Source organism: Lampetra planeri, chromosome 42 (genome assembly GCF_965212315.1).
Source record: "Lampetra planeri chromosome 42, kcLamPlan1.2.h2, whole genome shotgun sequence".
Lineage (NCBI taxonomy): Eukaryota > Metazoa > Chordata > Hyperoartia > Petromyzontiformes > Petromyzontidae > Lampetra > Lampetra planeri.
In genome coordinates this window covers 758,421-783,229 of record NC_136148.1, presented here as the reverse complement: position 1 = coordinate 783,229, position 24,809 = coordinate 758,421, and the positions used below count along the sequence as shown (strand labels likewise).

Sequence of the window (24,809 nt, the reverse complement as noted above, 5' to 3'; positions counted from 1 at the left end):
AGGTGGTAACGCGCATGTCCACCTGGTCCCAGGGGCGGATTCAGCTAGTGCGGGGCCTGTAACATGTGATGTTATAAAGGGGCCCTAAATTAAAAAAAAATACACAAATATTAAAACACAAATTTTTAACTTGCATCGTAAAGTAATTGTATTTATTAATTGCCATATAGCCAGATAATACGACAAATTGCTAACTTTAAACACCCAGTCGTTCATAAAAGTTGAAGGCAGTATAGCACTATAGTAATAGAGCAAGTGCAGAATCACTGAACCGGAATTGATAGCTTGAAAGTGCCGGGCCCGGAGCATATGTAGCTACTTTTGCTACCAGGATAATCCGGCACTGCCTGTTCCGCCTGTACGCGAGTGATTCCCCGTGGCGCGCGCGGGTTACTCCCGCTGCCCCGCTGCCACGCGGAGTAGGCGCTCGTCATGAATTGGCCGAAAATACCTTCACATGTGGAGGCGCGCAGAGTTTGGGCAATTGTTGGTCGGGACGGCGCCTCGCCACTTTCCTGCTGCTAACTGCTGCTGCCTTCCCGTTCCTCGTCTCTGGTTCCCCTTCCTCCACGAGAGCGGGGAGCGGGTCCTGTGCGGGACGAGTCGACACCACCACCACCATGATGACGGTTGTTGCCTCTCCAGAGCAACACAATTCAGCAGCATGTTGCACGACAGCAAACAATGACGAGGCCGGTTTTGCCCTTCGTGCTTGTTAAATAAATGCTGCCGGATCGCCAGAGGTTATTTGGCAAGGGCACTGCATTGCAATTGCGGTAAGTCATCTATTGACGAAATATAAGAATAGGTTTTATCTGCAATAAAACCGGTGTAAAGATGGTCAAAGCGCCAAGTAGATAGCATTTGCAAGGCATCAAGTGTGCATCAACCTCACTCATGCAAAGTTGATGCCTTGGAAAAGCGATATTCTGTTTGGTGTTTTGAACATCTTAACACCTGTTTCATTGCCAGAAAGAGTATAACACCTCTTCGTATTTCCCATCATTTTAGAGACTGGCTAAAGGGTCCCACAGATATCCTCCATTGATGTTAGGATACAGTCCTGGGAATAATTTTTTTAAATAAACATTTGCAGAAAAATATATGAAGCAAGTACAAAAATATGTTATATCACAATATTAAGTAAACAATTGGAAGTTAATACTGGTAGGAACCTCCTGGTTACACCAGCCAACAGGGGATTATTGTGTCCGTCTGTCGTGCAGGGAGGGGCTGGGTGGGGTGGGTGGGGGGTGAGAGGGGTGGGGCTGGTCACCTCGTGGTGCCCTTATAAAACTCAATGTTTAACCTACTCACGCCGGCGTGTGCCCGTCCTCACAGTCGGGCATATTTGCGGAACACACCACACCGCCGTTGACGCTGGCCATTGACCGAGCAACCCAACGTTCCTACCAGCTCCCTCCGCAGGAATGTGTTACAGAGAGAGTACTGACCAGAGATTGCATACAGAATGGCGATGTTATAAACATTGCTGAGGCTTGCTGGCGTATCGCAGGGCGGCTACGTTAAACACAACTCATCATCATCAAATAATAATGAATTCAACTTACAACGTGCACATTTCTCGCTCACTATGGAAGAGAGAGAGAGAGCAACTCGCAGGCGCGAGGATAAACCACAGACAATGCGGGAGCCGGCGCCAACAATTGCCCCAAGCCCCTGAGGTCTTTCTACATCATTAATTAGCACGTGCAAGGAAATCCGAGCACGCGGAGAAAACCCACGCGTGCGAGGGGGAAACACTCGATCCCGTACAGGTGGAGCAGGTGGAGTTCCACGTGTTTTTGCTGCTCCTGGCAGAGCCAGTCTGTGGGCTCCTCCTCGTCATGGGCCACGGGAAGGGGAGTTTCACGCCCCGTCGGTCACGCGGTGATCTACCAACCCCATCGCGGCTCCCTCCGCGGCGAAACATTTGAATTGGTTCCTGATAATCGTGAACATTGTTGCATCTGTAAAGAATCCAGGACTCCCCCCCCCCCCCCCCCCAAGATTAACACCGCGCTAACAACCACAGCCGTACCCAGCGCCGTCTGTTTCACTCGCAGTGGCCGTGAAAGAGTCAGTGGCGCAATGCGCAAGCGTCAGGCCGTTGGGGGAGACCGTGGGGGCCCGCGGGGTGGAGGGTCTCCGGCACGCGCCGCTAATCCCCGAGCCCCCGAGATTCTTCTCATCAGCTTCATCATCCGCACCACCACCACCACCACCATCGTCGTCGTTGGGCATCGTCAGCATGAGAGAGACGCCCCGGACGTAATCCGCTCACAGCAGGTGACAAAGACAAAGACCACCCGTGTAGCCTGGCTGCTGTTGGGGCAAGTTAACGAACACCGATGAAGGTGTGACGGCACACGAGGTGGGGGGGGGGTTAACCAGAACCACGCCCGGCCGCCTTTGTCTCTCCAGTGGCGATGTTTTTACGACCTAGGGGAGGGGCCCAGGACCGGTTCGGATCATCGTGTTGGCCGTGAGCGCGAGTCGAACTCGGCTGGGCGGGTTTGCAGCGCAGCGCGTTTCGACCTCTCGGCGCGGCAGCGGAGGTGCAGGGCTGTCACGAGCGCGCTGTGCTCAGCACCCAGGCCACCCGAGTTCGACTCCCGCTCACGGCCAACATCAGTGGCGAGTGTGCGAACCAGTCGTAGGTAGACTCGGCCTTAAAGGAGCACCTCGCGCGCGCTCTGTTAACATCACCACGTGCGGGGTCACATCACCCCCTCGCGTGCCGGCCTTCACAGGTGCGAACAGCACTTGCCCCTACAGTCTGTTACGGGGGGGGGGGGGGCGGTATGTGTGTGTGTATGTTGTGTGTATGTTGTGTGTATGTTGTGTTTATGTTGCGTGTATGTTGCGTGCATGTTGGCTGTATGATGTGTGTATGTTGCGTGTATGTTGTATGTTGTGTGTAAATGACTGCTTAGATGTGACATGGTCCTTTCTATCAGAGCCGCGGCTTCGTCGCCATGGCAACTGTGGGTAAGGAGGCAGCGAGGAGCCGCGTATCCCGGGCGACGGGGGCAGGGGAGGGGGGGCAGGGTGGGGGGCACACGAGAAATAACCACAGCGATATCAATTATAATTATTATATAAATTATAATTATAATCATCATCACGTCTTCGCTGAGCACGGGAGCGACGCGACAGCGCCTCGCCACGGGCAAACTCCACGTTCCCGTGACGGGATTTTGCCAGGTCTCTCTCCTCCGACGTCGCCGTCGTCCCAACAAAGTGGAACTCGGCGTGTCCACCGCGGAAAGAGTTCCGTGGGTCGAGCGGGACCCGCTCGGCTCGCCACTCGAGTCGTCCTCGATCGACTCGGCCCAGCGGGACAGCCAGAGGGGGGGGGGGGCACGCGGGACCCCCCCCGTGGGTTTAGGAGGGGGGGGTCACCCGATACGAGAACCTCCCCCCCACCGCCTTCACGAAGCCTCCGAGCGCGGTGAGCTACGGCCTTGCCACGCGACCCCCATGCCGCGTGCAGCACGGGCGGCCGTCACCCATCAATCCACCTGATCGAGCACGAGCTGTAAATCGGAGTTCTTGCTCGAGACGTTATTTCGGAAATCTGCGGTCTACGCCCCGAGCTGCCGCGGATTTCCGATCGGTGCACGGGACGAGATCTCTTGCCGCCACCACCACCGCTGCTGCTGCTGCTGAGTGGTGGTGGGTGATGGTGGTGGTGCTGGGTGGTGGTGGTGTTGGGTGGTGGTGGTGGGTGGTGGTGGTGCTGGGTGGTGGTGGTAGTGGGTGGTGGTGCTGGTGGTGGTGGTGCTGCTGCTGCAGTCGCACGCCGTAGGGACACTATAAACACGAAGTGCAATTCCGGACCGCGCGAGTTGAAGAGCTCCGGCGGCTTTCATCGCGCTGTGATCCCCGCTGTGAGATCCCCACTGTGATTTCCGCGGGCGCAAAACCCGGCAGTAAGTTCGAGTTGGACACCACCACACGCCGGGCGAGGCGACACCCTGGAAACTCGGCAGCGGCAGCAGCAGCCACGCAGCGAGCACGCGGGGATGGCGGCACAGGGCGGGGGGGGGCGGGGGCCCTGGGGCCACGAGAGAATTGTAGTGCCCCCCCCCGCTGTCTGATTACCCCCCACCCCGCCCCCCTCCAATTCCCCCACGCGCCCCCCCCCCCCCACTTACAATTCACCCCTCGCTCTTTCTCCAACTCTCTCATCTCCCCCCCCTCACCCTCCACCACCCCCCCGCTATCCATTCCCTCGCCCCTTTATCTGAGTCGCTCCTTCGCCTCCCTCCACTCACCCCTCCCTCCATCACCCTGCACTCGCCCCTCCCTCCATCACCCTCCACTCACCCCTCCCTCCATCACCCTCCACTCGCCCTTCCCTCCATCACCCTCCACTCGCCCTTCCCTCCATCACCCTCCACTCACCTCTCCCCCCCCCTGATCCTGTAAACGCCGTTCAGAACCAATACAATCCTCGCTGTTGATCCTCGCTGTTGATCCTCACTACCGTTCCCACAAACACACAGAAACACAAACCCACACAAACACACACAGCCACAAACAAACAGACACAAACACACACAGAGACACAAACCCACACAAACACACACAGCCACAAACAAACAGACACAAACACATACAGAGACACAAACCCACACAAACACACACAGCCAAACACACACAGCCACAACACACACAAACACAAAGACACATAAACACAAACAAATATGTAACGGGTTCTACGGAGGCACACACTTGAACTTGGAGGCCACACATTTTTTACCACACTCCAACAGGGTAACTACATAAACGTAACAACGGGTTAACTAGACCACAACGGGGTAACTATATAAGCGGGTCAGTCAGCAACAACCTGCCTGACCCACGATGCCGAGCGTGACGACCGAAGACCGAGGATCGAAGAGACGCAGCACCGGCGGGTTCCATGTCGAGAAGACAGCCGTGATTGCTCTCGGGACCTCCCTTTTATACTCCGAGAGGCGTGGCCTCGCTCCGCCCTCGACCACGCCCCCTTCTGGATCTCACCAGAAGGTTCTCGACCGAGCATCACGTGTCCCTCAAGCCCCCTGTTTACCCCCCTCGCTACCCTGTCCCGGTTACGTGGCCCTCTCGTGTTCACCCAGAGTGTCACGTGCTCACCTGCCCTCTCTCTGACCGCCACCAGAGCCATGCCCCCGAGGGCCGCTTCCATGCCATGCCGACTCTGGTGCCAGAGAGAGTTGCTCAAGACGCACAGATTCACTCTTGTGACAGCAGCTGCGCTAAACGCGATAGTGACTCCATTTAGGGGCCGCCCATAAATGACGTCACGCACCTGGGGGTGGGGGGGGGGTCAGACATTTGTGACGATGTGTGACGAGGGGGGGGGGTCAAACATCGTCCAAAATCGCGTGACGTCATTTATGGACGGCCCCTTACGTCACTGCAAATACACAAACAGAGACACTCACAGACATCGACCCCGTTCCCTAACTCTCGGCTTTCTCATGCAAATACCACTCGCTCTGGAGGTGGAACCCAGGTCAAACACCGGCGCAGCAAATACCAGGATAACGGGGGGGGAGGGGCTGGGGGGGAGGGGCTGGGGAGGGTGCCACTCACGGTGACCCTTTGTCTCCGTGCCCCTCCCCAACACCAAGAGCCCCCCCCCAGCTCATTAATATTCATAGCCGCGGTACAGAGACCGGGCACTGAGCGCACAGCCACGCGGCCCAGCGGCGGCGGCGGCCTTCTGGGAGCGGCTCGTGGCGAGCGGCTCGCGGTTCGAGGGTCCAGCGGCCGCCCCGGTTAACGTTGCGACGCGGCGTGAACCGCGCGCCGTCATTAGCGTCGACTCAACCGGCGGGACGTTAAAGATGACCCCGTGGCGTCGTTGGCAAGAGCAGGGCGCATGGTGCGTGTGTGTGGTGTGTGTAGTGTGTGTGGTGTGGTGTGTGTGGTGTGTGGTGTCTGGTGTGTATGTGGGGTGTGTGTGGTGTGTGTGGTGTGGTGTGTGTGTGGTGTGTGTGGCATTGTCGGTGTCACGCTCCGCGTTTGCTAAGACTCTCGGCAGGGACTCCTCTTGAAAAATGAGCAATGAGACTCGGTGAGGCTTTCCTGAGTAAACAACAATATAGAAGGTGCTTCCAAAAAATGTTAATACTTACATGAGACTGTCGTTTTTAAGGGGAAAATGAACGGCTAATACGACGCTGTAGCATGATAACAAGTGTCATGTTGTTGCAAATTCTCAGAAGTGTTCACATCTTTTCGAAGCACCCCCCTGTGTATGCATGGGGTTGGTCGGTTCCAATTGGCGTGGGAAATCTACTAGCGTCCCCCACACGAGGCCTCGTGTTTGAGTTCCAGTGAATATCTGTGAAGGCTCCCTATTAAGGGGGCTCCCCCCCCCCCATCCTTGTCACAAAGCTACCGCGGCGACCTTGCCACCGCAGCTGCGCGCGATCTGGAGTGTAACACGCCGTCAGCGAGCCATTGGCAGCACTCGTCATCCCAAACAGCCCCGACCCCCAGGCTCACCCGACAGCACCCCCTAACACCCCCCACGTGGGGGTTGGGGGGTGAGGGGGTGGGGGAGGGGTAATTGAGTGGCCCCGAGTTGATGAATGGCGCGTGTCCGGTGCGGATGGGAGACGGCGCGTGCGGAGCGTGTCAACTCGTGGGCGTGAGAGCTCGCGGGCGCATCGATTCGCGTGCGTTAAGGGCTTCGCTGTTCACTCGTGGGCCTGAGAGGCGTGCGGCGCGGCGCGTTGGTGAGGTCGCGAATTGGGGCACGAATCCGCTGCCGTCATCTCTGTAATCGTCATCGTCTGAGGGGCCCCCCACTCACTCCCAGAGCCCCCCCCCCCACTCCCAGAGCCTCCCCCCCCCCATCTCTGATCCTCGGGCCCCTGGAACGGGGGGTGGGGGGGCACTCCGTTCAGTGCGGGTGAATGTGGGGTGGGGGTGGTCTAGGGCTGGGGGTGGGGTAGGGGGTGTGAGATGGGGGTCTAGTGGCTGGGGCTAAGGTGGTGGGGGGGTGTGGGGTGGGGGTCTAGGGGTTGGACGTGGGGGCTGGGGGCTGGGGTGAAGGGGTGGCTGGGGCTGGGGTCGCCCCGCTGTGACTCCGTAGGGGCACAATGTGGAGATCAGTGCCGGGATAGCCCGGGACGCTGTTCCCGGGACAGTTTTGTTTCCCAGCCACATCCATCTCGCGTGACCTTGTTCACCTTAGAGCACTCATTAGAACATTTACATTGGGAAGAGAAAAACATAGCTGTGTTATTATGGATCGGGCGTACCTTGAACTCTAAGTGGTAGTGCCTTACGCCAATAACCCCTACCCCAAGCCAGGACGAGCGGCGTTCCGGAAAATATCGAGTGAGGGATTAATTGCCGCGTACGATTGTCCAATGGTGTGGTGTCATTGCGGTGTCAATGCGTTGTGATGTTAAAGTAGAGTCGCATTGTGCAGACGCGATGTGAGTGGGTATGGAGTCGAAATCCTCCCCGGCCACACGGCGCCCACACACGCTGCGTGTCACTGTGGGTCTGTGTGCCCATTTCAGTCGACCCGTGGCACCTGCTGGGACTGCCCCGTGACCTCCTGCCACTTCACGTGGCCTCAACGTGCACCTAGCCTGGCACAAGCGCCGTGGCGACGTCACCGCCACTGAATGGCGGTTGTTGTTGTTGTGTGTGGTTGTTGTTGTTGTTGTGTGTGTGTCCCAGCCACCGCAAGCCCAAGCTGCCTTCCACACTTCACCTGGCTTCTAGGTGCACCTAGCCTGGCACAAGCGCTCTGGTCCCTGTGGCCATGCACTTCACTCGTTGGTTCCTCCACCCGCGTTGAGGACTCGGTCGACCACATGCTGACTGTGTCGTTTCAACCACCACCACCACCGCAGGCGACAACAACATCCACCCACCCAATCACTCCCGCACTTAACACTCGCCACTCGGCAGGTCACCTCCCTTGTCTCGCTGCGTAGCCCTCGCACCACTCCTCTCGTGGCCACCGTCTCTCTCCCCCCAACCCCCCCGAACAACAATGACCTCGCCGAATTCCAGAAGCATGCTTCAATCTCATCTGTTACAACTCTGACGGCGCTGTTTGTTTCTGGCCGCTTGGCGCTTTGTGCCACACGAGCCTCGACTCGTGCAACCCGCAACTCCTCCGCGCCACTCCCACCCAAGACCACCCGTCGCGACTTGAACAGAGCGTGGGGGGCAAGCGCTGCCTGGAGCGAGCACCTACTAAGTCCCCCCCCCACACAGTGCCCATGTCTACACGCCGCACCAGGGACTCATTTAAGGCTGAGTCAACCTAGCGGGGAGGCCCAGGACCAGTTCACGTATTCATCACCGGTGTTGGCCGTGAGCGGGAATCGAACTCGTGCTCGCCGAGGCTCGTAGCGCGGTGCGCTAACCACGACACCACCACCACCACCATCACCACCACCATCACCACCAACACCACCACCATCATCACCACCACCATCACCACCACCATTACCACCACCATCATCACCACCACCATCACCACCACCATCACCACCACCATCACCACCATCACCACCACCATCACCACCAACACCACCAACACCATCACCATCATCACCACCACCACCATCACCACCACCATCACCACCACCACCACCACCATCACCACCACCATCACCACCACCATCACCATCACCACCATCACCACCACCATCACCACCACCATCACCACCACCATCACCACCACCATCACCACCACCATCACCACCACCATCACCACCACCACCACCATCACCACCACCATCACCACCACCATCACCACCACCACCATCGCGTACAGCACAGCCGTTTATTGCGCAAGCGATGGGCGCGGGGATGGCGGGGGGCGCAACACCACAGCGCGAACCACGAGCGACAGTTACTACAACAACAACAACCACCGTCACCACCACAGTCATCGTCACCACCACAGTCATCGTCACCACCACAGTCATCGTCACCACCACAGTCATCGTCACCACCACAGTCATCGTCACCACCACAGTCATCGTCACCACCACAGTCATCGTCACAATCACAGTCATCGTCACAATCACAGCCACTCGGAGCGCGGCCTCGCGGCTGCCGCGCGTCCATCAGTGAACACGACGAGCGCAGTTCAGGAGCGCGCGGGGGTATGGGGGGGGGGCATGGGGGAGGCATGGGAGGGGGGGCGTGGGGGGTATGGGGGGGGAGGGGAAGCATGGGGGGGGAGGTATGGGGGGGCATGGGGGGGGGGGGCGTGGAGGGGGGGGGGTCACCGAGGTTATGGGCTGCGTGCTCACAGCGCTGGCTCCGGGTGAACGGAGTGGTGACCTCGTGAGCCGCCCGGCGGCCACCTGCGCTGTGAACTCCCTCGGCGCGCTCCCCACTGCTGCTCGTGGCCACGACTTGTCTCCGTTCGTCCGAGTTCTTTCACTGATGAGCTGATGTGTTTTCGTGTTTTGTTTTACCGCGTTTTTAACTGCTAGAGCGTATCGTAAACAATAACCACATTATAATAATAACAACCACATTGTTATAATCATAACCACTTTGTTATAATCATAACCACATTGTTAACCATTGAACTGTTTAAGCACATTAGCAATTGTACTGTCATGTTAAGTTCACGGCTCTGGGAGGTGTTTCACCACTTTGGTAGCTGTTCGTACGCGAGTCGCCAGACCGGGACGGCTTGGAGCCACTTATCCAGTGGGTTTTAAACTTCACCGAAACCTGCACCCGTTTGGTTCTCAATAGTTAAACAAATGACAAAGTTAATAAACACTTAGGGTTTGGTGAAACAAAGCATTTTTGTACCTACGTGCCAAATTTGTGTTTTCGATCATTTATCTTAAAAAATCAATTTGGCCATGTCTCGCACCCCCAGGGGGTTAAGAACCAACTGCTCCGACTGAATACGGAACCCCAATAGTCTGGCCCGACTCCATCGCCTCCAGGTCGGCGGAGAGTAACGACCGGGCCACTCGACAGAACCCCGAGCGAGAGATGCCGCGTCAACTTCGGCAGGATAGTGACCTCGCTCCCTGCACGGGAGGATCCCACCGCCACCAGCACGGGCGACATGCACGAGGGCGGGGGTCGAGATTGGGGTGGAGATGGGGGTCGAGATGGGGGTGGAGATGGGGGTGGAGATGGGGGTGGAGATGGGGGTCGAGATGGGGGTGGAGATGGGGGTGGGGATGGGGGTCGAGATGGGGGTGGAGATGGGGGTGGAGATGGGGGTGGAGATGAGGGTGGAGATGGGGGTGGAGATGGGGGTCGAGATGGGGGTGGAGATGAGGGTTGAGATGGGAGTTGAGATGGGGGTGGAGATGGGGGTGGTGATGTGGGTGGAGATGGGGGTGGAGATGGGGGTGGAGATGGGGGTGGAGATGGGGGTGGAGATGGGGGTCGAGATGGGGGTGGAGATGGGGGTGGAGATGGGGGTGGAGATGGGGGTGGAGATGGGGGTGGAGATGGGGGTGGAGATGAGGGTGGAGATGGGGGTGGAGATGGGGGTGGAGATGGGGGTGGAGATGGGGGTTGAGATGGGAGTTGAGATGGGGGTGGAGATGGGGGTGGTGATGTGGGTGGAGATGGGGTGGAGATGGGGGTGGAGATGGGGTGGAGATGGGGTGGAGATGGGGGTGGAGATGGGGGTCGAGATGGCCCCCCCACCCCCATCTCGGCTCCCGGCGGATTCCAATGATTGCCAAACAAACTGTAACAAACCAAAACCTTGGAATCTGGACGCACGCCAAAAGCATGGCCATACTCGAACCGGGCAAACTTTGGCGAGAAGCCGTCGGCCCACATCGCTCCTGGACACGCGTCATCCTCGGGGGGGGGGGGGGGGATCAGCCGTCTCGTCAAGTGCGTGACCGCCGTAGAAGAGGCGTGCGGCTCCCCGCTTAAACGCAGTCGGCTGCGACCGCGAGAGCCCTGGCCGTCACGACGCCCGACATCGAGGCCCTTGTCCCGGGGAGAGACGGGGGTCGACACGGTCTCGACTCAAAGGCACCGATGACGAAGCTCGCGAGCCGCATCCCCGTGCCTTGCCCTGGCGTCAACGCCATCGAGTCCACAGTGAACCAAAACACCAGACAGGTTACCGGACTACGGTGTGGGGGGGGGGGGGGGGGGGGCACGGAGCGTGGCCGTTCCGTGGTCTGACCACCCCGAGCGGACACGGAGTTGCCGCTGCCTCTTGGCCGGCACCGCACACGGCAGGCGCCGCGGTGCCGACGGCACGGGGGAGGAGGACGCACGGAGCGCCTCGTGTCCCCGTCCCCGTCGATTAGCCTCGGGGCCGGATGCAAAGACCTCCCCCCCTCCCACCCCCCTCCCTCCTTCCCCCCCTCCCACCCCCTCCCTCCTTCCCCCCCTCCCACCCCCTCCCCTCCTTTCCCCCTCCCCTCCTTGCTCCCCCTCTCCTCCCCCCCTCCTCCTCATTGCTCTCCCTTCAGTGTGCTTTAGAGATCCACATTTTAGCTGATTTCATCTTTTACATTGTACAATGTTTGGAGTGATTGATATTCCATCCGAAATAAACCTTGAAGGAGAAGCAGTTACCCGTTTAACCGCTCCGTTACCGGTTTAACCGCGTCCCCCCCCCGCCCCCCACCACCACCAACTCCCACCGCCCCCCTCGAGGTTGATTTTGAATTCCAGAGGTGGAGACACTCCGCGACAACCACAGTGCAGAGTCAGCCCGCATCAGCAGTGGCAGCTGCTGATGCTGCTGATGCTGCGGGCTGAGTGGCCACCGTGGAGCGAGCACAGCCCCTGCCGCAGCAGTGTCCGGTGCTGCTGCCAGTAGGAGCCCAGAGCTCCTGATACAATACCACGTGATGCTCGAGGTCGTGACCTCTTAACGGCCCTTGAGGTCGTGACCTCGACTCAAGATGACCATCGGGGTCGTGACATCGACACGAGATGATACTCAAGGTCATGACCTCAACTCAAGATGACGTTCAAGGTCATGACCTCAACTCAAGATGACGCTCAAGGTCATGACCTCAACTCAAGATCACCGTCAAGGTCGTGACCTCGACTCAAGATGATGCTCAAGGTCACATGCCCTCAACTCAAGATGATGCTCAAGGTCACATGACCTAAACTCAAGATGATGCTCAAGGTCGTGACCTCGACTCAAGATGACGCTCAAGGTCACATGACCTCAACTCAAGATGACCGTCAAGGTCGTGACCTCGACTCAAGATGACCGTCAAGGCGGTAACCTCGACTCAAGATGACCCTCGAGGTCTTCACCTCGCCTGTGGGTGAGCCTCGAGGTCGCGACCTCATCTCTAGGCGATGCTAAAGGTCGTGACCTCCACGTCCCCCGTGTCTCGCTCGCCGAAGGTCACGCACGTGACTCCGATCCCGTTCCCGTGTGCGGCGCACGTGCTCACCCGTCGCGACGCGCGACCTCCCCTCCCCCGCCCCTCCTCATCCTCATCATCATCATCCCGCCCGCGAGCCCTCGGGCCTTCTCGGCCACCAGCCGCGCTCGCTGCCCCCGCGGGCCCCGCGGGCCCCAGGGCCCCCGCCCGGGGGGCACGGCGGGCACACGCGCCGCCACGGGCACGCGCAGAGCTTGCGGAAGGCGGCGCGGAACTTCTGCGACATGAGGCTGTAGACCACGGGGTTGCACGCCGAGTTGAGGTATACGCAGAGGCGGCAGCAGAGCACGAACCACGAGTCGGCGTAGGGGGGCGACAGGAAGGAGTTGACGAGCACCAGGGTGCGGTAGGGCGTCCAGAGCAGCGCGAACAGCGCCACCACCACGGCCAGCATCTTCACCACCTGCGGACATCGACATCAGCGTCGTCGTCACCACCAGGAGCATCGACATCATCACGGACATCATCACATATGACATCATCATCATCATCGTCACAAACATCATCACCGCATATGACATTATCATCACGACCATCATCATCACAAACAACACCACCACATGGCATCATCACAACCACCATCATCACAACCACCACATGACATCATCATAACTACCATCATCACCATCACCGCATATGCCATCACCATCTCACCACCACATTTGACAACTACCATCATCATCGCGAGCACTACCGCATATGCCATCACCACCTCACCACCACCACATTTGACAACTACCATCATCATCGCGAGCACTACCGCATATGCCATCACCACCTCACCACCACCACCTCCACCAGCAGCAGCAGCACGGCGTGTCCGAGCGCACCTGCTTGCGCGACGCGAGCGCCGACTTGGAGCGCCGGCTGCTGCACAGCAGCAGCAGCCGCCCCGCCTGCCCGGCCGCTCCAGCGCCGCCAGCCGCCGCGTCCGCGGGCCCCCAGCGCTGCGCGGGGGCGGCGGCGGCGTCGTCCCCGGGCCCCTTGGAGGGCATGGGGCTCATGAAGAGGACGCGCCCGATGAGCGCGTAGAGCGCCGTGGCGAGCGCCAGCGGCAGCGCGAAGAAGATGGCGAAGTCGATGAGGTAGATGGGGAGATAGAGGCGACGCGACACGCGGTAGCCGCAGTAGAGGCCGCCCGTGGCCTCGTCCCGCTGGAGGTCGACGAGGAAGAACCAGACGACGCAGTAGAGCGCCGTGAAGGCCCACACGAGCGCGATGATCTTCCTGGCGCGGCTCGCCGTGCACAGGAACTGCGCGCGGATCGGGTGGCAGATGGCGATGTAGCGCTCCGCCGTGAACGCCGTGATGGAGCACGAGGAGGCGTTGATGCCCAGGTACTGCAGGTAGGTGATGGAGAGGCAGCCGGCCTGGCCGAACACGTAGGTTCCCGCCAGGCTCTCGGCCACGTTGGGCAGCCCCGCGCTCACGAGCACCGTGAGGTCGGCCACCGCCAGGCTCACGAGGTAGCAGTTGGTGGGCGTGCGCATGTCGCGAGTGGTCAGCACCACGACCACCACCATGGCGTTGCCCACGATGCCCGCGGCGCACACGAGCAGCACCAGCAGCGCGCTCACCACCTGGAACTCGAGCGAGAGCCGCTGCGGCTGCGGCGTGCTGCTGCCCGTGCCGTTGGAGGAGGCGTTCGCCTGCTGCTGCTGCAGCAGTAGCAGCATCTGGAGGTGATGGCCGAAGGTGACGTTCAGAGTCGGCGGCTGCGCGCTCCACTCGACCACGCGCCCCATGCTGCCGCGCGGTCTCGCGGTGACCCTCCCCTGGAGCCCCCTGGAGCCCCCTGGTCCTCCTCGGCACCCCGCCTGGGTGCCTCACCTCGCAGAGCGCGCTCGAAGGGGCTCAAGCCACAGAGCTGCAGGTGGCTGTGCGCAGAGAGCAAAGCGGATTCAATTCGTGCGACCTCGACCCGACAGCGGCCCCTATGCGCACGCGCCCAGAGCGGTGGTGCAGCGGTGAGCGCGCTTCGCTACGAACTCGGAAATCCAAATTCGATTTCCGCTCACGAAGCATTAAACAGCGGCGAATATTTAAACCGGCCTTGGGCTTCCCCTAGGTCGACTCAGCCTGAAACTACTACAGTGCGATATGTGAACGTCAGCACTGTGGAGACAAAGGCGGGGGGGGGGCGTGGTGTCGCCCCCCCACCCCCTCGTGTGCCGTGCCAGCCTTAATAGGTGCTCGCTAACACCACTTGCCCCAACAGTCTCTCTGAGGGATGTTTGTCTTTGCTCACAGAGTAAGTCGCATTAATACGCACGCATGACACACGCATGACACGCGCATGGCACACACATGGCACACACATGGCACGCGACGGCGTTTGAAGCCAGAACCGTCCACGGCCGCCTTTGTCTCTCCAGTGCTGATATTTACACTTTGCACAGCATACTCATTCAGGGCTGAGTCGACCTAGGGGTTGCCCAGGACCGGTTGAGATAATTGGCAATGGTTATGGGCGATGAGCGGGAACTAAACTCGGGTCGCCAGGTTCGGAGCGCAGCGCACTGAGCGCAGCGCATTGACCGCCGCGTCACCGCTCCCCACCTACACACACACACACCTACACACACACACACCTACACACACACACACACCTACACACACACCTACACACACACACCTACACACACACCTACACACACACCTACACACACACACCTACACACACCTACACACACACACCTACACACACCTACACACACACACCTACACACACCTACACACCTACACACACACATACCTACACACACACACACCTACACACACCTACACACACACACACAAACACACCTACACACACACACCTACACACACACCCACAAACACACCTATACACACACACCTACACACACACACACCTACACACACCTACACACCTACACACACGTACACACACACCTACACAGACACACCTACACACACACCTACACACAAAGATACACACACACACATACACCTATACACACACAACAACAACAACAACCGCCATTCGCCACTAAGTGGCGGTGACGTCACCACGACGCTTGTGCCAGGCCAAGTGCACCTTGAGGCCACGTGAAGTGTCGAATTAACTACCACTAAACTACGATATGAACAAAAAGCTGTAACAAATAAGCTTGTGCCGGAGGCCCCGGGGGGTCAGGCTTTTATGACGTCTCCTGGCCAAACCCCCCCATACACACACACACCTACACACACCTACAACAACAACAACCGCCATTCGCCACTAAGTGGCGGTGACGTCACCACGACGCTTGTGCCAGGCCATGTGCACCTTGAGGCCACGTGAAGTGTCGAACGCCCGCTGGCAGGAGGTCACGGGGCAGACCCAGGTGCCACGGGTCGACTGACCGAGATGACCGAGATGACTGGCTGATGCACCACCTGTGCCCCCTACTGTGCCAACTTGCTGTGCTTTAGCCACCCGGCGCTCCGCTCGTTGTTGTGAGCGTCGCTCCTCCGCCCTCCGTTGTTGTTGGAGGGCGACTGCCTCCAACTGCCCAGTAGCGTCCTTCACGAGCCTCCTCCACTGAGGCCGATCTTGACACCGCTGGTACCAGTCATCGGCAAGTCCACTCAGCTCCACGTCCTCCTGTACCACATCACTCCATCTCTTCTCTAGCCCGTGCCGCGCCCGTTTAGCCCCCTCGATCCGGCCGAACAAAAGCTGTTTAGGCATGCGGTGGCTGGGCATGCGGGCTACATGACCCAGCCAACGCAGCCTTGCCTGCCGGAGGAGCTCACTGATGGGACTTTGCCCAGATCTTTCAAGGACTTGTGAGCTCCTCACACAATCCAGCCTGGTTAAACCCAGGATGGATCGTAGGCAGGCCAGCCTAAATGTTTCCAACCGGCGAAGATGCTCCACTAGGGGGGTCCACGTTTCGCAAGCATAGAGAAGGGAGGGAATGACCGTGGCCGAGAAGACCTGAAGCTTCGTGCGGAGCGACAGACCAGGTAGCTTCCACACAGCGTTACGCAACCGATGAAAAGATATTGCCGCTCGACTGATTCGGAGTGAGACCTCTGCTGATAAACTGGAGCCGGTCATGAGCACACTGCCCAGGTATGGGAAACTCTCTACTCTCTCCACAACTGCCCCATCACCGATTGGGAGTTGTGGGGGCGGAGTGTCCGATGGTACAAAATACCCAGGCAGGTGCTTAGTTTTGGTGGGGCTGATGGTAAGGCCCCACCTCTTAGTGGCACGCTCCAGTCTCAGCAGCAGCGTCTCCAACTCCTCTTCTGAATGAGCAGCTATTACCAAATCATCGGCATACATAACGTGGTTGACCAATAGGGAGCCATCCCTTGATCGCACCCGGGCGTCGATCAGCCTCCCATTATATCTGTACCAAATGGTAATTCCCCCGGTACAGATATTGAAGGCTTCACGAACTACGCAGTCGAAATAGATGTTAAATAATGTGGGAGCCAGAGGACATCCCTGTCGCACCCCAAGGTGTACAGGGAAAGGCTCCGACTCCCGGCCACGTAGTTTTACCCGGGCCCGCTCACCATCATGAAGGTCCTTAATGATCGTGAGCAGAGGGTCAGGGACTCCGAAAGCACGAAGAACAACCCAGAGCCCAGTCCTACTGATGGTATCATAGGCCTTGACCAGGTCAGGGCCTATGATACCATCACACACCTACACACACACACCTACACACGTCGGGGTTTGTGATGTCGGGGCTAGTGACGTCGGGGTGAGTGATGTCCGCCTTTGTCTTCCCACTGTTTCACACATCGCACCAGGTGCTCTCATTCAGACCACTCGCCACTGATGTTAGCCGTGTCTGAGAGTCGAACTCGTCTCGCCGGCTTCCTCGTGAATTGCGCTAAGCACTTGCGCCACCGCTCCCTACGCGTTCACACCACACATGCACAAAGCCACACACACAACACAACAAATATCCCCGCATCGCTTGAAAGACTGTTGGAGCAAGTGCTGTTCACGAGCACCTTTGAAGCCCGGCATGGCACGTAGAGGCGCGCTGAACTTATTTTGTACGATACGTAGCCAACTGTGCTCATCAGAGGGTAGCCAGCAACACCCCCGGCCGCCTTTGTCTTCCCGGTGGTGATGTTTACACACCACACCTGGTATTAATTTGAGGCCGAGTCGACGTAGAAGAGACCCAGGACCGGTTCAGATAATTATCAGCGGTGTTGGCCGTGAGCGGGAATCGTACTTGCGTCGCTGGGTTCTTAGCACAGTGCGCAAACCGCTGCACCACCGCTCCCCGCACGCACACAGAGACACACGGAGACAGACAGACGCACACAGAGACACACACAGAGACACACACGGAGACGCACACAGAGAGACACACAGACAGACACACACACAGACACACACACAGACACACACACAGACACACACACAGACACACACAGAGATACACACAGACACACACACACAGACACACACAGACACACACACAGACACATAGACACACACAGACACACACACAGACACACAGACACACACGCGGAGACGCACAAGAGACTCGTGTAGACACGCGCACACAGAGCTACAGGTGCGGGTAAAGGCCACGTCGAGAGCTCATTCCGAGCGAAGCCTCCGGCTTACAGCATCGCCTGTGCCCTGCCCAGACCGCCCCGAGCCCGGACCCGGACCCGAGCCCGGACCCCCTGGCTCCGAGGACCCCTCGCACATCGCCCTGCGCGCGTCTCAGCGAAACTTCGCAGCTCCGGAGAAGAGACGCCCCCTCCATCTTCCCGCCCCCCCCTTATCCCCCCCCGCCAGGATCTCAGCGAGGGGTAGAATCCGTAGGGGGCTCGCACCCCCCCCCCCCCCCAGCTTACCGTGGGGTGGCAGGGCTCGTGTGGAGAGAGAGGGGGGGGGGGCTCCGCCCGGGCACGGTGGGCGCTGTCCACGCGGGAGGTGCTGAAGTGCGGCGCGCGCCGCTCACGCCGCGCTCCAATAAAGAGCCGGGCCGCGCATGCGCACAGCGGGGGGCCGGTACATGACTCAGGGACCCGGGGCGCACCACAATAAACCCCCCCCCCCCCCCAATATCTTAGTAGGGGCGCGAAGCGAGAGAGCGCCCGGCGCATTCGAAATGAGCGGCGGTGACCCCCTCTGGGAGGACCACGGACTCATGAGGAGTTCACCTGACGAGAGCGAGACGATGATGGTGTTGGTGATGATGGTGAGGTGATGATGGTGTTGGTGATGATGGTGAGGTGATTGATGACTCGATGATGATAAGGATTACTGATGATATGATTGGTGATGATTGATGGACATGGCAACACGATTACGGTGGTGTCGATGACGAGGGTGTGATTACGATGATGGCCAATGGTGACGTTTGATGAAGATTACGAAACGATGCTGACGATGTAGTGATGGTGATGAAGCGACAATACGATGACAGATGGTATAGACTGATGATAATGATCGAAAATGGCACGATAAGGTGTTTGATGACGTGCACTTGATGATGATTGAATGAATAACTAAGCTCCACGCATCACGATCAAAGCTGGATTATTAAACTACGAGACAATGTTTTGCGTACTGAGCTCTACGGCCCTTTTCCAGAAGCGACCTGGCCACAAATGACAGCCCAATGAAGCGGCAGCAGCTCATCATCAGCGTGTGGAGAATAAAAGCGGCCAAATACTCTAAACGCACGATTCTCAATGTGAAGGGAGGACCCGGAAAAAAAAATCCATGCGACCACGGGGAGAGAGAGAGACTCGCAAACTTCAAAATGACAACAGGCGTCAGGGTCGGGAACAAACCCATGACCTCCTCGACACCAGGCGAAGTTGTCCGCATCTCGCCACCGCAGCGCCCGAGGGACCACCCCGCATCTCGCAGCGCTTTCCGGGACGACTACTCCCGATCGGGGCCTGCTACCTGTTAGTCGCCATGGGAATGTGGAGTGACGGTTTAAGAGTTAAGAGGAGGGGACACCTCCAGCGCCGCGGATGCAAGTGTCGGTGGATCACGTGGACACCGGTCAAGCTCTGGGCGGCAAAGGGACCGCGAAGATGGCAGTACAGCAAGCGGGCTCGTGCTCCCGTCTGCGGAGCTAGCAGACCGTCGATAGTTGGTCATCTCGCTGTGCGCGGCGAGACTTCTCCGGGTGCGCGGGTTTCCTGTCGCGCGCACATCGCTCCCTGCGAAGCGAATCTGCCAAAGAGTCTTGACGCGGGGACCCCTCCCGCCAGTGAGTCTCTCACTCCCCTCGCCACCACGCAGAGGCGCGTGCTTGGAATGACACCGAGACACGTAGGTGTGAGCACGTGGTTTTAAAGGAACACGTGGATTAGAGGAAGACGTGGATTAGAGGGTTCAAACATCGCGCAGGGTGTGAAGAGAAGCGAGTTGGTTTGGGCAGGACTCGTCACGGCCAGAAGAGATGCCGACAGCCGATTGGCCGAGACGAACAACTCGGCCCGACAGAGAACGCGCGCCGCAGAGATGGAGCGACGAAATGAGATCGGGTGCGAGGTGGGGTTGGCTGGACCGTAAGACACGGCGACTCGTTGGGCGGGGGGGGGGGAGCCTTCATCCAGCAGTGGATTGGTCGGTTCGTGCACTCGACGCGGCTCCACGTGCGCTCACAGCCGGTGGCCGGTGCGGCAGGGACCACGAGGAGAGGAGAGAGAGCGTGGGGAGAGAGCGTGGGGAGAGAGAGCGTGGGGGGGAGAGCGTGGGGAGAGAGAGCGTGGGGAGAGAGCGTGGGGAGAGAGCGTGGGGAGAGAGCGTGGGGAGAGAGCGTGGGGGGAGAGCGGGGGGGGGGGAGAGCGTGGGGAGAGAGCGTGGGGGGAAAGCGTGGGGAGAGAGCGTGGGGGGAGAGCGGGGGGGGGGGGAGAGCGTGGGGAGAGAGCGTGGGGACAGAGCGTGGAAAGAGAGCGGGGGGGGGAGAGCGTGGGGGGAGAGCGGGGGGGGGGGGAGCGTGGGGAGAGAGCGTGGGGGGAGAGCGGGGGGGGGAGAGCGTGGGGAGAGAGCGTGGGGGGGAGAGCGTGGGGAGAGAGCGTGGGGGGAGAGCGGGGGGGAGGAGAGCGTGGGGGGGAGAGCGTGGGAAGAGAGCGTGGGGAGAGCGTGGGGAGAGAGCGTGGGGGAGAGAGCGTGGGGTGAGAGAGAGCGTGGGGAGAGAGAGAAGGCGTGGGGTGAGAGAGAGAGCGTGGGGTGAGAGAGAGAGCGTGGGGTGAGTGAGAGCGTGGGGTGAGAGAAAGAGCGTGGGGTGAGTGAGAGAGCGTGGGGTGAGAGCGTGGGGAGAGAGCGTGGGGGTGAGAGCGTGGGGAGAGAGAGAGGGCGTGGGGTGAGTGAGAGAGCGTGGGGTGAGTGAGAGAGCGTGGGGTGAGAACGTGGGGAGAGAGCGTGGGGTGAGAGCGTGGGGAGAGAGAGAGGGCGTGGGGTGAGTGAGAGAGCGTGGGGTGAGTGAGAGAGCGTGGGGTGAGAGAGAGGGCGTGGGGTGAGTGAGAGAGCGTGGGGTGAGAGAGAGAGCGTGGGGGTGAGAGAGAAGGCGTGGGGTGAGAGAGAGAGAGCGTGGGGTGAGAGAGAGAGCGTGGGGGTGAGTGAGAGAGCGTGGGGTGAGAGAGAGAGCGTGGGGTGAGTGAGAGAGCGTGGGGTGAGTGAGAGAGCGTGGGGTGAGTGAGAGAGCGTGGGGTGAGTGAGAGAACGTGGGGTGAGAGAAAGAGCGTGGGGTGAGTGAGAGAGCGTGGGTGAGTGAGAGAGCGTGGGGTGAGTGAGAGAGCGTGGGGTGAGTGAGAGAGCGTGGGGTGAGTGAGAGAGCGTGGGGTGAGTGAGAGAGCGTGGGGTGAGAGAGAGAGCGTGGGGTGAGTGAGAGAGCGTGGGGTGAGAGAGAGAGCGTGGGGTGAGAGAGAGAGCGTGGGGTGAGAGAGAGAGCGTGGGGTGAGAGAGAGAGCGTGGGGGTGAGTGAGAGAGCGTGGGGTGAGAGAGAGAGCGTGGGGGTGAGAGAGAGAGCGTGGGGTGAGTGAGAGAGCGTGGGGTGAGTGAGAGGGCGTGGGGTGAGAGAGAGAGCGTGGGGTGAGTGAGAGAGCGTGGGGTGAGTGAGAGAGCGTGGGGTGAGTGAGAGAGCGTGGGGGAGAGCGTGGGGTGAGAGAGAGAGCGTGGGGGTGAGTGAGAGAGCGTGGGGTGAGAGAGAGAGCGTGGGGTGAGTGAGAGAGCGTTGGGGTGAGAGAGAGAGCGTGGGGTGAGAGAGAGAGCGTGGGGGTGAGTGAGAGAGCGTGGGGTGAGTGAGAGGGCGTGGGGTGAGAGAGAGAGCGTGGGGTGAGTGAGAGAGCGTGGGGTGAGTGAGAGAGCGTGGGGTGAGTGAGAGAGCGTGGGGGGAGAGCGTGGGGTGAGAGAGAGAGCGTGGGGTGAGTGAGAGAGCGTGGGGTGGAGTGAGAGAGCGTGGGGTGAGAGAGAGAGTGTGGGGTGAGTGAGAGAGCGTGGGTGAGTGAGAGAGCGTGGGGGTGAGAGAGAGAGCGTGGGGTGAGAGAGAGAGCGTGGGGTGAGTGAGAGAGCGTGGGGTGAGAGAGAGAGCGTGGGGTGAGTGAGAGAGCGTGGGGTGAGAACGTGGGGAGAGAGCGTGGGGTGAGAGCGTGGGAGAGAGAGAGGGCGTGGGGTGAGTGAGAGAGCGTGGGGTGAGAGAGAGAGCGTGGGGTGAGAGAGAAGGCGTGGGGTGAGAGAGAGAGCGTGGGGTGAGAGAGAGAGAGCGTGGGGTGAGTGAGAGAGCGTGGGGTGAGAGAGAGAGCGTGGGGTGAGTGAGAGAGCGTGGGGTGAGAGAGAGAGCGTGGGGTGAGTGAGAGCGTGGAGTGAGTAAGAGAGCGTGGGGTGAGTGAGAGAGCGTGGGGTGAGAGAGAAGGCGTGGGGTGAGAGAGAGAGCGTGGGGTGAGTGAGAGAGCGTGGGGTGAGAACGTGGGGAGAGGAAAGAGGGCGTGGGGTGAGTGAGAGAGCGTGGGGTGAGAGAGAGAGGCGTGGGGTGAGAGAGAAGGCGTGGGGTGAGAGAGAGAGCGTGGGGTGAGAGAGAGAGCGTGGGGTGAGTGAGAGAGCGTGGGGTGAGAGCGTGGGGAGAGAGAGAGGGCGTGGGGTGAGTGAGAGAGCGTGGGTGAGAGAGGAGAGCGTGGGGTGAGTGAGAGAGCGTGGGGTGAGAAAAAGGGCGTGGGGTGAGTGAGAGAGCGTGGGGTGAGAGAGAGAGCGTGGGGGTGAGTGAGAGAGCGTGGGGTGAGTGAGAGAGCGTGGGGTGAGTGAGAGAGCGTGGGGTGAGAGAGAGAGCGTGGGGTGAGTGAGAGAGCGTGGGGTGAGTGAGAGGGCGTGGGGTGAGAGAGAGAGCGTGGGGTGAGTGAGAGAGCGTGGGGTGAGTGAGAGAGCGTGGGGTGAGTGAGAGAGCGTGGGGTGAGAGAGAGAGCGTGGGGTGAGAGAGAGAGCGTGGGGTGAGTGAGAGAGCGTGGGGTGAGAGAGAGAGCGTGGGGTGAGAGAGAGAGCGTGGGGTGAGTGAGAGAGCGTGGGGTGAGAGAGAGCGTGGGGTGAGAGAGAGCGTGGGGTGAGTGAGAGGGCGTGGGGTGAGAGAGCGTGGGTGAGTGAGAGAGCGTGGGGGTGAGTGAGAGAGCGTGGGTGAGAACGTGGGGAGAGAAAGAGGCGTGGGTGAGTGAGAGAGCGTGGGGTGAGAGAGAGAGCGTGGGGTGAGAGAGAGAGGCGTGGGGTGAGAGAGAGAGCGTGGGGTGAGAGAGAGAGCGTGGGGGTGAGTGAGAGAGCGTGGGGTGAGAGCGTGGGGTGAGAGAGAGAGGCGTGGGGTGAGTGAGAGAGCGTGGGGTGAGAGAGAGCGTGGGGTGAGTGAGAGAGCGTGGGGTGAGAGAGAGAGGCGTGGGGTGAGTGAGAGAGCGTGGGGTGAGAGAGAGAGCGTGGGTGAGTGAGAGAGCGTGGGGTGAGTGAGAGAGCGTGGGGTGAGAGAGAGAGCGTGGGGTGAGAGAGAGAGCGTGGGGTGAGTGAGAGAGGCGTGGGGTGAGAGAGAGAGCGTGGGGTGAGTGAGAGAGCGTGGGGTGAGAGAGAGGCGTGGGGTGAGAGAGAGAGCGTGGGGTGAGTGAGAGAGCGTGGGTGAGAGAGAGCTGAGAGAAGCGTGGGGTGAGTGAGAGAGCGTGGGGTGAGTGAGAGAGCGTGGGGTGAGAGAGAGAGCGTGGGGTGAGAGAGAGGCGTGGGGTGAGAGAGAGAGCGTGGGTGAGTGAGAGAGCGTGGGGGAGAGAGAGAGCGTGGGGTGAGTGAGAGAGCGTGGGGTGAGTGAGAGAGCGTGGGGTGAGTGAGAGAGCGTGGGGTGAGAGAGAGAGCGTGGGGTGAGTGAGAGGCGGTGGGGTGAGTGAGAGAGCGTGGGGGTGAGTGAGAGAGCGTGGGTGAGAGAGAGAGCGTGGGGTGAGTGAGAGAGCGTGGGGTGAGTGAGAGAGCGTGGGGTGAGTGAGAGAGCGTGGGGTGAGTGAGAGAGCGTGGGGTGAGTGAGAGAGCGTGGGGTGAGAGAGAGAGCGTGGGGTGAGGAGAGAGCGTGGGGTGAGAGAGAGAGCGTGGGGTGAGAGAGAGAGCGTGGGGTGAGAGAGAGAGCGTGGGGTGAGAGAGAGAGAGCGTGGGGTGAGAGAGAGAGCGTGGGGTGAGAGAGAGAGCGTGGGGGTGAGAGAGAGAGCGTGGGGTGAGAGAGAGAGCGTGGGGTGAGAGAGAGAGCGTGGGGTGAGAGAGAGCGTGGGGTGAGAGAGAGAGCGTGGGGTGAGAGAGAGCGTGGGGTGAGAGAGAGAGCGTGGGGTGAGAGAGAGAGCGTGGGGTGAGTGAGAGAGCGTGGGGTGAGTGAGAGAGCGTGGGGTGAGAGAGAGAGCGTGGGGTGAGAGAGAGAGCGTGGGGTGAGAGAGAGAGCGTGGGGTGAGAGAGAGAGCGTGGGGTGAGAGAGAGAGCGTGGGGTGAGTGAGAGAGCGTGGGGTGAGTGAGAGAGCGTGGGGTGAGTGAGAGAGCGTGGGTGAGTGAGAGAGCGTGGGTGAGTGAGAGAGCGTGGGGTGAGTGAGAGAGCGTGGGGTGAGTGAGAGAGCGTGGGGTGAGAGAGAGAGCGTGGGGTGAGTGAGAGAGCGTGGGTGAGAGAGAGAGCGTGGGGTGAGAGAGAGAGAGCGTGGGGTGAGAGAGAGAGCGTGGGGTGAGAGAGAGAGAGCGTGGGTGAGTGAGAGAGCGTGGAGAGAGAGCGTGGGGTGGAGAGAGAGAGCGTGGGGTGAGTGAGAGAGCGTGGGGTGAGAGAGAGAGAGCGTGGGGTGAGTGAGAGAGCGTGGGGTGAGTGAGAGAGCGTGGGGTGAGAGAGAGAGCGTGGGGTGAGAGAGAGAGGCGTGGGGGAGTGAGAGAGCGTGGGGTGAGAGAGAGAGCGTGGGGTG

The 24,809-nt window shown here is 59.9% G+C and overlaps 1 protein-coding gene across 1 annotated transcript; it reads right to left on the bottom strand.

Moving 5' to 3' along the window:
• Positions 1 to 12,195: 12,195 nt before the first annotated feature.
• Positions 12,196 to 14,185, bottom strand: LOC144732221 (thyrotropin-releasing hormone receptor-like). The gene is given in 3 exon segments (XM_078613622.1): positions 12,196 to 12,542; positions 12,544 to 12,819; positions 13,247 to 14,185. Coding segments are annotated over 3 exon segments (1,413 nt in total). The 5' UTR covers positions 14,162 to 14,185; the 3' UTR covers positions 12,196 to 12,320.
• Positions 14,186 to 24,809: the final 10,624 nt, after the last annotated feature.